General features: G+C 35.2%; 2 protein-coding genes across 5 annotated transcripts in view; one reads left to right on the forward strand and one right to left on the reverse strand.

Moving 5' to 3' along the window:
* MSH6 (mutS homolog 6) overlaps positions 1–10,467 on the forward strand; it is a 29,804-nt gene extending 19,337 nt beyond the window's left edge. Inside the window, exons 3-10 of the mRNA XM_074286779.1 lie at positions 274–440; positions 3,553–6,088; positions 7,985–8,259; positions 8,935–9,052; positions 9,535–9,624; positions 9,701–9,855; positions 9,965–10,164; positions 10,308–10,467. Coding sequence (XP_074142880.1) covers positions 274–440; positions 3,553–6,088; positions 7,985–8,259; positions 8,935–9,052; positions 9,535–9,624; positions 9,701–9,855; positions 9,965–10,164; positions 10,308–10,389 — 3,623 coding nt within the window. The 3' untranslated portion in view covers positions 10,390–10,467. The remainder of the gene's footprint in view (positions 1–273; positions 441–3,552; positions 6,089–7,984; positions 8,260–8,934; positions 9,053–9,534; positions 9,625–9,700; positions 9,856–9,964; positions 10,165–10,307) is intronic.
* The window catches only part of FBXO11 (F-box protein 11), a 115,440-nt gene continuing 109,808 nt past the window's right edge, over positions 10,434–16,065 (reverse strand). For all 4 annotated transcript variants that reach the window (XM_074286783.1, XM_074286781.1, XM_074286782.1 and 1 more), the window contains 8 exons: positions 15,979–16,064; positions 15,413–15,489; positions 15,185–15,328; positions 13,569–13,679; positions 12,987–13,094; positions 12,437–12,545; positions 11,831–11,929; positions 10,434–11,742 (listed from right to left, as the gene is read on the reverse strand). In XM_074286783.1, the coding sequence (XP_074142884.1) occupies positions 11,613–11,742; positions 11,831–11,929; positions 12,437–12,545; positions 12,987–13,094; positions 13,569–13,679; positions 15,185–15,328; positions 15,413–15,489; positions 15,979–16,064 (864 nt within the window). In that variant the 3' untranslated portion in view covers positions 10,434–11,612. The remainder of the gene's footprint in view (positions 11,743–11,830; positions 11,930–12,436; positions 12,546–12,986; positions 13,095–13,568; positions 13,680–15,184; positions 15,329–15,412; positions 15,490–15,978; position 16,065) is intronic.

Genomic DNA, 16,065 nt, shown 5'->3' on the forward strand with positions numbered 1-16,065 from the left:
TAAAGTTTAATGATTCAGGAAAGTAGTTTAATAAAAGTGTATGTTTCCTTTCCTTTTCATTTGGATTTATACTTGTACACTAGGTCTGATGCAACTTGACATTTAAAAAAATTTTTTAAAGCAGATTTTTTTGAAGTTTTTACTTTTGCAAAAGATATAAACTTGGAGGATTTACAAGCAAATTTTGCTACTCCAAGCATCTCTGTTCATTTGCTGAGTAAAGTTTGTTCTTAGTCATTCTTCAATACTTATTAGTAAATTTTTTCCTTCCAGGTTCAAAATGTAAGGAAGCCCAGAAAGGAGGTCCTTTTTATACTGCAAAGCCTGAAATACTCAGAGCAATGCAATTGGCAGATGATGCCATAAGCATAGAGAAGAATAAGCGGCTTGAATTAGCAGTGTGTGATGAACCTTCAGATCCAGATGAGGAGGAGATGGAGGTAGTAATACTAATTTTGCAACTTTTTGAATAGTGTTTGTTCTGATAGGTGAGAAAATGGAAAATTATCTTTAAATAACTTAGAGGTAAGTATATCTCTAGGTATATTATGTTTATGTTGTACATAGGTATATAACAAACATAACACCTCTAGTTGCCAAAATATATGCAATAATACAGCAATATGAACTTGGAGCATGTATAGAACATGAATTCCTGCCCTTTTAAGCTACAATGATGTTAGCCAAACTCTTAAGCCTCTATCACATTTGTCAATGTACTAGGATAAACTATGCTATTTTTGGGGAAGGATTTCTGAGTATGTATGTTGATAGGTTGTGTTAGTATGACAGAGGTTTTAGTTCCTAGTATCCAATATCAAGAATATTTTCAACTTTTTACATCTTGACAGTAAAGACATGACTTCCCATGTGCCTTCTCAATGGGGGAGGAAAAATCTAGAATTTAAAAAATTTTAAAACGTGTTAAAATGGTTTTACATGTAACTGGGGGGAAAAACACTAAGTAATTTTTTAAAAAATTTCCTCACTGTGAATTCCCTACACCAAAAATACAGTTCTGCATCATGTAGTGCATGTTGCTCAAACTTCCTTGCAGTAGAGACTCCAATTTTAAAAAGTCAGTCATTTAATATTACTGTTGGAGAGGATCTTTTTGAGTTGGCTGATTTAAATTGTATAATGGAAAGCAGAATGTCTCTGGTGTCAAAGGATTTGAGTTCAAATCCTGCCTCCCATACTTAGGCAATTCACAGAACTACCCTAGACCTCATTTCCTTCATCCATAAAATGCAGGGTTGGACTGGAAGTGACCTGACATTTGTCTTGATCAATTTTTGATCCAGTAATATTTTACTGATGAACAAACTGAGGAATAGATCTAGTGGAGAGGCAGAAGTTAAATGAACTTCCCTTTGGAAACGAATATGCAAGTATCCTTAAAATACACATTCAGGAGTAGTTTACAAGGTCAGACTAAGCTGGGTTCCAAGCTCAAGCCCATTTCTTAAGATTTACCTCTGTTCCCAGGAACCTGGGGTATCCTTAAGCCAGAGGCTTAAAGATTTGAAGGCATGCCTGGCACTTCATTTTCCCCTTTAGATTGGAGAAGCAGTGTGGTAAAGTGGGCTTGAGAGCAATCAGTACCTGGGTTCAGTACATGCTTATTGCTTTTTGTGACCTTGGACAAATCATTTAACATCTCTGTGTCTTCAATTGTAAAAGGAGTGGTTAGACTAGGTGCCTTAAGTTCTCTTTATTCTCTAAATTTATGATTAGTCAATAAGCACTTATTAAGTGGTTTCTAAGCTAGGTTCTGGGGGGAAAGGATAAAAACAAAATAATCCCTGCCTTCAAGAAGCATATCTTTTATCGGGTTCAAAGTATGTGCATTTACATATACAAAATAAATGGGCACTAATAACTGGAGGGATTAGGAAAGGTTTTGTGGAGAAAGTGAGGGAGCTGGTTGTGAGGAATTATTAGGAATTTTAAGACTAAAGTTCATTTTAATTCTGGGAGCAGTTTTCATTGATGAAATTGTTCATTTGAATTAATAATCCACTAATCATTTATGATCAAAAGATGTTGAGTGAATAAAAAAAAAGTTAATTTGTTTGAAATGGATAATTTTTGGTTGTCTTTAATATAAGACCTTTGATTTCATCACCATGAGGAAATCTCCCTTTTATTATGTACATAAAGAATTGATCTGCATATTGCAGTTTTAGATAATTTCTTGGGGACATTAAAGAATCATGTGACATCCCCAGGCTCACTTAGCAAATGTGTAATGGAGGGAAGGACTTGAAAACACAGGTCTTCTTGACTCAATTGCTGGCTCTGTGTGCTGGGATCTATTGCCTCTTATTTAAAGTATAAAGAATTATGATGGTACTAATTATCATTCCTTAAGGTTCCTAAATGTACTGACATTGAAAAATTGACTTAATCTTCATTTTATTTATGGTAAGGGTGGGTGGGAAGCAGTGATTACACACTTTTTTTTAAAGGCAATTTCAATTTTTTGTGGGGAGGAATGGCATAGGAGGGGAGAATAAAGGTTTTATTTGATTTTGGGAATTAATAACAAAATACAAACTATTAGCATTTTAGAGCTTAGAGGTAAGTTTTCAATCGTGGTTTATAAAAATTCTTGAGTTGATGAATTTAAAATTGTTTCTCTTTTTTCTTGTGTTGTTTTCCTCCCTTTTCCAGTTCCCTCCTTGTTCTTGGTCTCTGCCTCATGAACTGCTGAGGCTATTTATTGTCCACTTACAGTATGGTCTGGTCTAGGACTTGATATTTTAATTTTAACTCCTTCATTTTTATGTATCGAAAAGAAACATGGAAAAGTGGTTGCATCTTAATGTGAGAACTTGGGTTCAAGTTCATGCCTTTGACCCATATTGGGCAAACCACCTATCCCTAGGAAACTCTTGGCCATGAATTAGTTGCAAAAAAAAGTGCCAGCCTATGTTGGTAGACAGTTTTCTCATTCAGGATATCATACTATTGAATTACTTTCCTAATCCCTGTCCCTTCTTTTTATAAATAAGAAAATTGAGTTCCACAGAGTAAAAGACTTACTCAAGTTTGCTTTAGCTGTTTAATCACAAAATTAGGGCTTGAAATCAGGTTTCTTACTCTGTTGTCTGCTATGTATACCACATAGCTGTGTGTATGTGTTAAGTCCTAAGGGACAGAGAACATCATGCTATAAGTATCATAATTTTAAAACATTTAAATTAAAAAAAAAAAACAACCCAGGAACAAATAAATATGTAAATTCTTTAAGATCAGTTGCAAAAATAAGAGAGGATCCTAAAAGAAAATTGGCAATAGATGACCTTAAATAGACATGCATGGTGGAGGGTGAGGGGGGAGACATTTTAAGGCATTTTGATATCTGTAGAAATAAGGTAAATGGACTTTATTGGAGGGGAAAGTGTTCTTTTTAGTGGTTTTTTTTTTGTTGTTGTTGTTGTGTCCCACTTTAATACCTTTAAAATATATGTGTGTGTGTTGTGCACATTTTTTTTTTTAATGTACCAAAATTTATTTTGTTTTTAAATAGTCTCTTCTTTCTGACAGGTGGCTATAGCTTCTGCATCAGATAATAGTGGAGAGGATCTAGAGAGTGAAGAGGAAGTGAGACCCAAGAGGCAGATGGCTAAGCGTAGCACAGCCCGGAACAAAAAACGGAGAGTTGTTTCAGACTCGGAGAGTGATATTGGTGGCTCTGATGTAGAATTTAAGCCAGATACCAAGGAGGAAGGGAGCAGTGATGAAGCAAGCAGTGGAATGGGTGAAAGTGATAGTGACATGGACAGTCCTGTCAAAGCTGCCCCAAAACGGAAAAGAGGAACTGCTGTCAACAGCTCCCTCAAGAGGAAAAGTTTGGGAGGTTGTGCTTCTAATGTACCCAAACGAGTAGTAGGAGTTTCTTCAGAAACTAAAAACACTTTGAGTGCTTTCTCTGCTCCACAGAACTTTGAGGCCCAAGCCCAAGTTAGTGGAGGTGGTGATGGGAGCTGTGGCTCTACTCAGTGGTACCATGAAACACTAGAATGGTTAAAAGAAGGAAAGAGGAAAGATGCATGCAGGAGGCGGCCAGATCATCCTGATTATGACCCAAACACTGTTCATGTTCCTGAGGATTTTCTTAATACCTGTACTCCAGGAATGAGAAGGTGGTGGCAAATCAAGTCTCAGAACTTTGACCTAGTAATCTTTTATAAAGTAGGGAAGTTCTATGAACTATACCACATGGATGCAATCATTGGGGTCAATGAGCTGGGACTAGTGTTTATGAAAGGCAATTGGGCCCATTCAGGTTTCCCAGAAATTGCATTTGGTAGATATTCAGATTCCCTGGTTCAGAAGGGTTACAAAGTTGCTCGAGTTGAGCAGACAGAGACTCCTGAAATGATGGAAGCTCGCTGTCGGAAGTTGACTCATATATCCAGATTTGATAGAGTAGTGCGGAGAGAAATATGCAGAATTATTACCAAGGGAACACAGACTTATAGTGTGCTGGATGGTGAACCTTCTGAAAGCAGCAATAAATATTTGCTATGTGTCAAAGAAAAAGAGGAGGAAGCTTCTGGTCATACGCGTTTATATGGTGTTTGCTTTATTGACACCTCTGTGGGCAAGTTTTATATGGGTCAATTTTCAGATGATCGTCATTGCTCCCGATTTAGGACTCTGGTGGCACATTATACTCCTGCACAAATACTGTTTGAGAAAGGAAATCTCTCTGCTGAAACAAGGAAGGTCCTGAAGGTTTCTCTATCTTCTTCCATTCAAGAAAGTCTGACCCCAGGCTCTCAGTTTTGGGATGCAGCCAAAACCTTGAGAACACTCCTTGAAGAAGGATACTTTAAAGAAAAGCTAAATGTGACTGATGGGGTAGTGTTACCCCCTGTGCTTAAAAGCATGACTTCAGAATCTGACACTATTGGCTTAACACCTAATGAGAAGAGTGAGCTGGCACTGTCTGCTTTGGGTGGTTGTGTCTTCTACCTCAAAAAATGCCTTATAGATTATGAGCTTTTGTCTATGGCCAACTTTGAAGAATACATTCCTGTTGATGCTGATATGGTAAAAGCTGTAAAGCCTGGTGCCATCTTTGCTAAGAGAGATTGCCGAATGGTACTAGATGCTGTGACCTTAAGCAACCTGGAGATTCTCCAGAATGCAGTAAATGGTTCCACTGAAGGGACACTGTTAGAGAGGATTGATAGTTGCTGTACTCCCTTTGGGAAGCGGCTCCTAAAACAGTGGCTCTGTGCTCCACTTTGTAACCCATCCTCAATCAATGACCGTTTAGATGCAATGGAAGATCTCATGGCTGTGCCTGACAAGATTAGTGAAGTAGTTGACCTTCTGAAAAAGCTTCCAGACCTTGAGAGGCTGTTAAACAAGATTCATAGCGTTGGCTCTCCACTAAAGAGTCAGAAGCACCCAGACAGCAGAGCCATAATGTATGAAGAAACCACTTACAGCAAAAAAAAGATTGTTGATTTCTTGTCTGCTCTGGAAGGATTCAAAGTGATGTGCAAGATTGTTGGGATTATGGAAGAAGTAGTAGATAATTTCAAGTCTAAAATCCTTAAGCAAGTTATTACACTCCGGACTCAAAATTCAGGGGGTCATTTCCCTGAGTTGACCACAGAATTGAATCGATGGGATACGGCCTTTGACCATGAAAAAGCTCGTAAGACTGGAATTATTACTCCTAAAACAGGATTTGACTCTGATTATGACCAAGCATTGGTTGATATTAAAGACAATGAGCAGAGTCTTTTAGACTACTTAGAGAAACAGCGCAAACGGATTGGGTGCAGATCCATTGTCTATTGGGGTGTTGGCAAAAATCGCTACCAATTGGAAATTCCAGAAAGTTTCACATTGCATGATTTGCCAGGGGAATATGAACTAAAGTCCACCAAGAAGGGCTGTAAACGATACTGGACAAAGGACATTGAGAAGAAGCTTGCTGATCTGATGAATGCTGAAGAGCGGAGAGATGTATCACTGAAGGATTGTATGAGGAGACTCTTCTTTAATTTTGATAAAAATTACAGGGAGTGGCAGACTGCTGTGGAGTGCATTGCAGTGTTTGGTAAGACTGGCAAATTATCCTTTTTTCAGGCCTGGGGAAATATTACTATCTTCTAAGTTAATATGTATGATGCTGTTAGTCAGCAAGCAATTATTAAGTGCCTATTAGGTACTATCTACTGTGCTAATCACTTTGGATATAGAAAAGCCAAGAGACAGCTGCTTTGAGGGGCTCCTGATCTATTGTCAACAAAATCAATTGCTGCAAAGAGTAATATTGTCACACCAATAATATACTTAATTAGCATTAGTTTTAGACAATTGCTTTTTACCTATCATTTAAGCTTCACAGACACTAATGATAGATCTTGTAATATGCATAGAAGCCCTCTCTAGATATAGGAAATATTCCATCTCTGATAGTTGTATGAAGTATCATGGAGAGTTTATTACCAAACTAAATCGAACACTTGATACACAATCAAAAGGCAACTTCTCTTACAGGTCTTTTCTATTTCATAGGATTTATGACCTATATTTCCCCAGATCCTTTGAATTAAGAAATCAAGAAATTTTTAGTGAGCAATCATTTCTTAATTCTTTCTTTCTTTCTTTTTCTTCTTTTTTTTTTTTTTCCTGTTACTGTTTTTCTCTCAGGGTGCAGTGAAAAGACTATTACAGTCAAAAAAGACTTGGCTTTTAGACCTAGCTCTGTCTTAATGATATTATTGACATATTACCTTGGATTGTTAAGCCTCCACTTAGATGATCATTAAACTTTCTTATAGCTCTAGAGCTCTATTATCATGTATAACTTATCTTAAAGATGCTTATCTGTATAAATTTGTGGTTTATCTTCTATCTTTTTTATACTTATCTCCATCTTGAGAAATTGAATTTGTTTGGCTGGATTTGGGACTGCTTATTTCTATAATGTTTGATATTGCTATCATAAGATTGGGAACATTTTCAATTTATTTGTCTTTGAAAAAAAGTGTTTTTCTTTTTTAATGTCCAAACCTACCTATTTTATCTGTATAGGAATTACCTGATGTATATAGACAACTAATAATTTTAAGACAGATATCAAACATATGACCTGTTAACTAATTGTGCCCTTCAGCACTCTAAAGTGCAGCTCAAACCAGATTAAAATGTAATGGGGAAATATTTAACTAAATCATAATATAACATAATATGTGATTTACAGTATACACTGCTAGAGGCCTGTTTCTTATGAGATTAAATTTCAAAAGGAGGACTGAAATTGAATCGGTTCTTCCTGACACTAAAGCCTATTTAGTCTTATAAATGCTAATTAATATTTTTCTTTTAAAAATTCTCCAATCTTCTGACTTTAAATAGTTTTAAAAATTAAAGTGTTACTTAATAAATCCCTTTTTTATTGTAGTAGACACTGTCAATAAACTGACAATGCATGTCTCATTTTATATCTCTAGTCTACCATCTGTGTACTTAAGGCAAGGCATGTCTCACCAACAATACCTCAGTTCTTTACAAAGTAATTGCATTTATTCTTTTTTAAAACATTTCATCTCTTTATGAGAGGTAATAATTTTGTCAAATGAGTATTTTTTGACTTTTATTCTATGAAATAGTGATTATTTTAGGTAAGGGAGGGGTTATTGAAATGAACTATGCACTCCTTGGTCTTATTTCTATGATTCATTGTCATTTCCCCCAAATTTTTTGAATGAAATAATCCAGGCTTCTGATCTTTTTTAACCCAGGAGCTGTTGGGTTCAAGGAATATCCCTTGCTATTTAAAATTATATTCTTAGATGATATGAAAACTTTTTCAAGTGATGGGGTTGCTAGATTTAGATTGTCTCTGCTAGCTTTAAATTGAGTTTCTGTATTAGACAAGAATTTCCTTAATAAATTTGTTAATTGGAACTGTTGCTTTTACCTTTTTTTTTTTTTCCTTTTTTAATAGATGTCTTATTATGCCTGGCCAACTATAGCCGAGGTGGTGAAGGTCATATGTGTCGTCCAGTAGTCCTAGTACCAGACGAGGAGACTCAACCCTTTTTAAAGCTTAAAGGATCTCGACATCCATGTGTTACAAATAACTTTTTTGGTGATGATTTTATTCCTAATGACATTATGATAGGCTGTAAGGAAGAAGATTCAGAAGATAGTACCTGGGATGCTTATTGTGTGCTGGTTACTGGACCAAATATGGGAGGCAAATCAACCCTTATGAGACAGGTAATTAATCAGGCCATAAGTATTCTTCCAGGGCAGCTAGCTGACAGTGAATAGAGCCCTCTGGACCTTTACTCAGGAAGACCAGGATTCAAATCTGACCTCAGACTCATATTAGCTGTGTGACCCTGGGCAAGAAATGGCAAACCATTTCATTGTCTTCCAAGAAGAAACTCCAAATGGAGTCTTGCAGAGTCAGGCATGACTGAAATGATTAACAATTTTTTCAATGTCATTAAAGCATTCTGGGATTCCTTATGCACTTCTCCTGTTTTTTAAAACTAGTCTGTATAAACATTGAATGTATTAAAAAGCAAGTTGGTTTTACGTTTTAATTATTAACCCCCACAGTATTTCCAATTAAATCTTTTGGTGTTGTGAGCATTTTTTTCCACTTTTTACTGTGCCTTATACCTTAAAATAGAGGATGGTCATTAAGAAAACTTGGACATGTGTCTATATATGCCTTAGCAAAGCAAGAGAATGTGAATCACATATTCTTTGAGAAGGTGCTGGGTAAAAACATAGTTCAGTTTTTTGGAAAAAGGAAGCATTATGTTGGAACAAAGAATTTTAATTTAATTACTTTTAAGTGATCTAGAAAGTTCCATGATGTTCAGTTAAATGTTTTTTCTTGGTTTTTAATGACATGGGGGGGGGTGTTTTTAATGTTCACAGGCTGGTCTTTTGCTTATAATGGCTCAGATGGGCTGTTATGTTCCTGCTGAAGTTTGTAGTTTCACACCAGTTGATAGAGTGTTCACTAGATTAGGTGCTTCAGACAGAATAATGTCAGGTAAGTTAGTTTGTCTTGTTTAGCTATAAATTTTGTTTTACATTTTATCTATTTAAAAGCTTTGACAGGCAGTCCATTAAATTGGTCTATTTTATAATTTCATGCACACACATATACATAATTGTATAGTTATTGTATAAATAGGTTTTAAAGCTCTGGTGAAGGAAAGGAACTAAATGCAAATAGATTGTAGTCCTACATAAGTAAGGAATCTTATTAACTTGGACTATATGCCTAAGTATAATCAATGAGTTGCTCAAGAAAGTAGGACAGTAAATGGTTATTGGAAGTCAAGTAAAGGGCTGGACTTCTTAAGGCTGGGGGATGGGAGGGAGAAGAGACACCTGAGATCTTGTCTTTCATACAATATTTTCAGTGTAAGAATTTGGACATTACCACAACATATGTCTTGATCTTATGTTTTTTTTTCATTTGGGTCTTGACCTTTTTGAATGACTATTGTCCATATTTTTGCATGTCAGGAGAAAGTACCTTTTTTGTTGAAATGAATGAGACTGCCAGCATACTACAGCATGCAACAGAACATTCCTTGGTGCTCATGGATGAACTAGGTAAATTTCTAAGATTTAATTGGAGAGGGGGGGCTTAAGAAAAAGAGTAGTTTGTGATCCTTTTTAATTTTTCTAGGTAGAGGCACTGCAACTTTTGATGGTACAGCTATAGCAAATGCAGTTGTTAAAGAACTTGCCGAGACCATAAAGTGTCGTACTTTATTTTCTACACACTACCATTCATTAGTAGAGGATTACTCCCAAAATGTTGCTGTGTGCCTAGGACACATGGTATGTAACTGTTGCTCAAAGGGGGATTTATAGTTTGGGGAACAGCTTGGTACCTCCACCTCCATAAATACAGATAATTAAGTCATGAAAAATGTCCTCCTAATTTTAGGCATGCATGGTTGAAAATGAATGTGAAGACCCAAGCCAGGAAACCATTACCTTCCTCTATAAATTTACAAAAGGTGCTTGTCCTAAAAGCTATGGCTTCAATGCAGCAAGGCTTGCCTGTCTTCCTGAAGAGATTATTCAGAAAGGCCATAGGAAAGCAAAAGAATTTGAGAAGCTGACCCAATCATTGAGACTATTTCGGTAGGTTAATCATACAAAGTATACTTTGAGAAGATGCTGATATCTTATAAAAAGAATTTGGACAAGATAATGCTGGAGAAGACAAAGTAGAAACTGTAAGAGGAAAATTAAAAGAAAATTATTTTTTGTCTTTTTGTTTTTAGGGAAGTTTGTCTGGCTCTTGAAAATTCAGCTGCAGATGTCCAGGCTATTCACAAGTTGTTGACTTTGATCAAGGAAATATAAAAGCTTCAGCAGTTTCTGACAAAGGTGGTAAAATTCAGACAACATTATGATCTAATAAACTTTATTTTTTAAAAATGACCATTTTTCCATTTTCTTTCCTAGGAAATTAAACCCTTTTAATTCTTACCTACCCTCTACATAATGGTTATTGAATACTTCACAATATATTAAGTCTAGATGTTATGGTACATGCATATACTTTCAGGCTGTTTGATTACCCACTGTCACCAATACACATAAATGGGGGGGAGGGGAAGCTATGAAACTGTATAGGGCTGTATATATACTTGTCTCAGCTTCATTAGAGCAGGAAATTGTTTTAATTTCCAGCAGTTATATCTAGACTGTTCAAAAAAAAACTATGAACAGATTAAAATACAGGACTGTTTTGAGGAGACTTTCTAAAGTGTACTTTAAAACATAGTAGGCTTTACCTTTCACAAAATTAGTTACAAGAATACTTTGTTTTACAGTGCATCCCTTCCTAGGAAGTCTCGTTAAAACACTCACTTTTTCTAGGGGTGATCTGATTGCTGCTGGGACAGGGAAGGGAAGGAAATAATAGTCTAACTTTCTTAAAGGATACCAGAAACATTGCTGGATATAATTTAAGATTAGTGTTTTCTCTTTCATAGAAAGAACGTACATACTGGGACATGAGTACAGTTACAGCAAGTCTAGGTGTGCTAACAAAATGGGACACATTCAAGTACAATTTTGCTTGAAATTAAAAACAAACTACATGAGATTAAAGCATTAAAATCATATCTCAATCTGAATACATGTTAAAAAAAATCAAAAATGCAGAAGTGCTAGCTCACATTTTTTTTTTTACCATATTACAAAAGCAATTGGTACCCATGTCCATAAAAGCAGCAACAATGCTGCCTGTCTACTTAATAGTACTACTGCAAAGTGGACTGCTTTCAATGCTAGTTGTAAAAACACCAGCTTTACAGAAGTTGGTATCTGTACAAAATTGCAGCTTATTTTCTTCACTTCTGTCCCTTCAAAAAGTCTTTACACAGTAATGCTAAAACACCCAGTTCTGTGATCCTGAGTCAATATATTGCCACTTTCTTTTTGGTAGGTTGAGCTTCATAGTGTCAACACCTTACACATCCATTTTACAGTCTCTTCCTGCAGAAATGGGCAAGTATCTTCCTCCAAAAGTTTTTAATAGTTTTAAGTCAGAATGGCAGAACTCTCCTTGGAGAAGGAATTCAATTGTGCTGCAATGTATTAGATTCTATAGGTGGAGCAGAGTCATATAGTGTATCTGTATCATGTGTAGGCTCGCCAGCTAAAGTACAGGGGTTAGACAGTGTTCCAGCACCACAGTCACAGAAAAACCTAGAAAACGACAAAAGTCAAAATATTAATAAACATATATGAAAAAGGTCCTAATTAAATAATAGTGTTAACAAACAGACTTACATACCTATCATGTCTAATAAATTCTACATCGTGTCCCTGATGGCACTTCTTAATGCAGTTCACACATATGGCATTACGATCTGTGGTGTTACAAGTATGGCATCTAAAAAAGCATTAAGCACAAATTAGTTATGGATGCAGACAAGTTCACCTTTTATGACTGAATTATCTGATCGACTGAATAGCATATTTAGTTTCTAGAATTGCCTCACCAGCTATGTATGGCACTAAAGCCTCCTGCTTTAAACTGATTTCAGACTAAATTTTTAATCAGAAAATGGTGTAGTAGGAAAGATAATGCTTATTCCTAGCACACAAGAATCAAAGCCTAATCTATTATAAGCTCTCTGCTCTCTACAAAAAGAGTTGGAACATTGATAAGAACTAGATTGGGGCCTGACTTGATTAAGTTCAGAACCAGATCAGATCTGTCTGATCACTTCCCACTTGAAATGAACAAGAATATTTTCCTAATCCAGCTGGAGAGGGAACCATTGATGAAGCTAGGACCCACTCTGAAGGTGTAGGACAAAGGAGAGGAACCCAGTCTAGGAAATTAAAAAATTACCTTGCTTCTAGAACCCACAAATAATTTTGAAATTTAATATACCTGTAGAAGTCATGCATGGGATAGCTGGTATAGCTTGATATTTTATATAAGCATTGGCCTCTACTAACAGCCTTTTCTATGGCATCTTGGTTGTTCATTATTTTATTATCTGCAATAAAAGAAAGATATTTAAAGTTTTTCACAAGTAGATTAAGCAAGTTAAAACAACTAACAACTAATCCTACTTCTAGATTATTTCAGCAAAATACCACCTAATAATAAGGTCTTTTCTGCTGTCTTTTTGTCTTTCTCTTGAAATTATTTTATTCATGTATATTTGAATCTGAGTGCTGGTGATAGATTATTGAAGAATGCTGAAGTTTGTTTACACCAGCACTCAAAAGACTATAATTACTGTACTGTGTAGGACTTGCAATCTGTTGAAGAGAATAATTCACTTCAATAACATTACAAAGCTGAAATAATTATATAGAGGATAAAAAATGTACTTCCCCCCAAAATGCTTCAGGTCAGGGTAAATTTGCTAAGGAAACTATGACTTTAGAAACTACTTTCAGTACTTTAAAGTGAATAAAAGATTCCAACACACCTTTCATCGTTACATTAACACCAGATGCTAGAAATAAGCCTCCAAACCGGTTGTTAAAAATTTGATTGCCTTCTAGTGTTGCAGTTGCATGATTTGTAATTTCAATACCTGAAAAAATTAAAAAGTGTTTATATGATTATTTGAATTTTAGTAAAAATAATAGCGCTTAAAAGATCAGGGCAAAGAAACTTGATGACTACTGTTTATGCACACATAAGGGAAGTATCTGTTGAATACAAAGAATAAAATGCATTCATTTTTACAGCATGTCATCTATGGTGAAAAGCTACACAATAAGGGATGACTACAAAAGACAGCATTCACACTGAGCAAACTGAATGGTGAAGAGAAAAAAGTAGTCCAAAAGGTAAATTATATTAACAGCTAAGATTATATATTAATCAGACAAAAGCCAGTTATTTTTTTTAAAGTCATTTAATAAAAACTTTGTGCTTAACAAAGCATTAGTTTGTGGTATATACCCTTAAATTAAAGGTCAAGCTTTAAAAAGTTAAAGATTAGAACTACAAGAAAAACTACAAACTACAAGAACTATGGTTTTGCAGTTTTATGAATACAAACCTGCAGCAAATCCATCAAATATTCTGTTTTTCCTTAAGACTGGATGACTATTGGTGCTAATGAGTACACCAGCTTGAGCATTTCTGAAAATATCATTTTCTTCAAGGAGACCTACAATAAAACCCCCAGATATTTGTTAATACAAACTTGGACAAACAATCAACTTTAGGGAAATCTAGGATGAGAGAAAGAGATATCCATCTGTCCAAGTGACATTCTCTCAAAGATAGCCAAAGAATTTATCCAGGATATATAGAAAGTGTGCACAGCAAGACAATGTGAAAAAATTGGGATTTTTGTCAATGGTAGTACTAACACTATGGAGATAAATGCTTGGGCTTGAACTTCTTTCAGGATTTAACAAAAAGTACATATATGCATAGAATTCAAACATTAGAATTTAGAAGGGATCATTTAGCATAATCCTTTGTAAACTGAGTGAATTGTGAGACAGCATATTGTAGATATACAGGCCTTACTAGTTTCAAAGACAAAGGCTTTGCAATTCACTAATCCCCCCTACCCCAGGTAACTCTAGGGTTAGTCTGCATTAATGACAAATTCTACACTAGGAGTTCCCTCCACCAATGAATGATCTGAACAAAGGCAAAGCCTACTTCGAGATTGGGAAGTTGTGGGCTGCAATTATTTGATGGAAAAAAAAAAAAAAGCTAGCTTGCCTACCTCATTGTTATTGGGAGAATCAGCCATGATCTTATTAGCATCATATGCATAATTATAGTAAATGGACATTAAAACAATACCTTAATGCAAAAATTAATTCTGTACATTTATAGACCAGGTAAAGTCATGTGGTTTTGGTAATTTATTAAAATTTATCAAACTGTCTATGAGGAATAAGTTAAATTTTGGTTTTGTGAGTAAGACAACAGAAAACTTAAAACACACAGGTCAAATTTTCAGGGACAAAGTCCTAGAATAATATTCTGAAAAGACCTGGAAATAAACAATCCCATTGAAATGTTTGGTGACACACTTGATCCAATGAATTTATGATTTTATTTCATTCAAAAAATCACTATTAAGCTGCACACACCCTTCTCCCCAGGACTTTCCCTTCAACAAGTTCCCATTCTATTAAGAGGATCCAATATAGATGCAGAAAAGTAAACAAAAAGTAAAGCTAGATAGAGGATTAGGGAACCTGAGCAAAGGGCCTATGCAAAGGCAGATCAAGGAAGATGGAATGTTGTACACTAGCAATATTAGGCAGGACAATTTGGTTAGAACTGCTATGTGGTTAGACACATACCAATGTGCAATATGCTTTGGAGGTATACTAGAGCCAAACTGAGAGGGTTTTAAAAAGCTAAACAGAATTTTTATTTGATTTATCCATTTACTTGATTCTTATGAGGTAAGAGGAAACTTCTTAAAAAGAGGGACAGCTCCGATGAAGGAAGATCAAATTGTGTGGAGGAGAGAATGAAAAAAGGAGTGATTGGGACTCAAGGAGATCAATTATTAAGTTATTGCCATAATCCAGCAAAAAATGATAAGAGTCCTGAACTACAGTGCCACTTCCACAATTTTAGTTCATAACCAGACAATTCGGATAAATACAAAGAATAATGAACATTTTAAATGAAGATTACCTCGGCCTCCATTAAATATACAGATGCCTCCATCTCTTCCATCATGTATTTTATTTCTTCTTAGTGTAGGATTACTATCTGTCTTAATCCAGACCCCAGCCATTGCATTATCAAAAATTTCATTATCTTCTATACAGCCTAGACCTAGAAAAACAAACATTGAAATTATGCTATTGAGGCAGTGCTGCAACATATTCACCCTGAGAAAAGAAAAGTGACTTTACTTACCAGAATTATAAACTAGAATTCCACCATTCTGGCCTCCCCAGATCTTGTTGCGCCTAATTTTAGGGTTGCTTCCAGTTCTATGGATAAAATAAAAATGCCATGTAAGTATTCTTTTTGGTTGCTTAAGATGATGGAAGAATTTTATCAGACATTTATTGTATTGTACTTTACAATAGACAGATTAAGATCTAGGAATTCTTGATAATGAACTCTTTGAAACTATATAAATCCCCTACAAACATATACTTGGATAATGAATTAATATCCTGGAAAGGTAAGAAAGCTATAAAGAATGGTCTGCCAAAATTATAACTTTTCTCCATTTTTAAATCACTGGGGAAAACTTCATCCTTTTTTCCAATCTTTCAATATTTAGTAATATAGCATAAAGACGACAGCAACTAGTTTTTCTGCCACCTTTAATACACGACATAAATTAGTGAAGACTCTAGATAAAAAAGAAGACAAAAGACAACTATACTGCCAGAATATCTAAGTTTTTATTTCTTCCATTCTCTCTAAAAAACAAAACACCAAAAAAGAAAAAAATTTGTTCTTTTTTTTACCTTATTTGAACTCCTGAGTACATATGATTGTAGATGTCGTTGTCCTCTAGCACTCCATGTCCATTGTCATAAAAGTAAACACCAACC

This window comes from Sminthopsis crassicaudata, chromosome 2 (genome assembly GCF_048593235.1).
Source record: "Sminthopsis crassicaudata isolate SCR6 chromosome 2, ASM4859323v1, whole genome shotgun sequence".
NCBI lineage: Eukaryota > Metazoa > Chordata > Mammalia > Dasyuromorphia > Dasyuridae > Sminthopsis > Sminthopsis crassicaudata.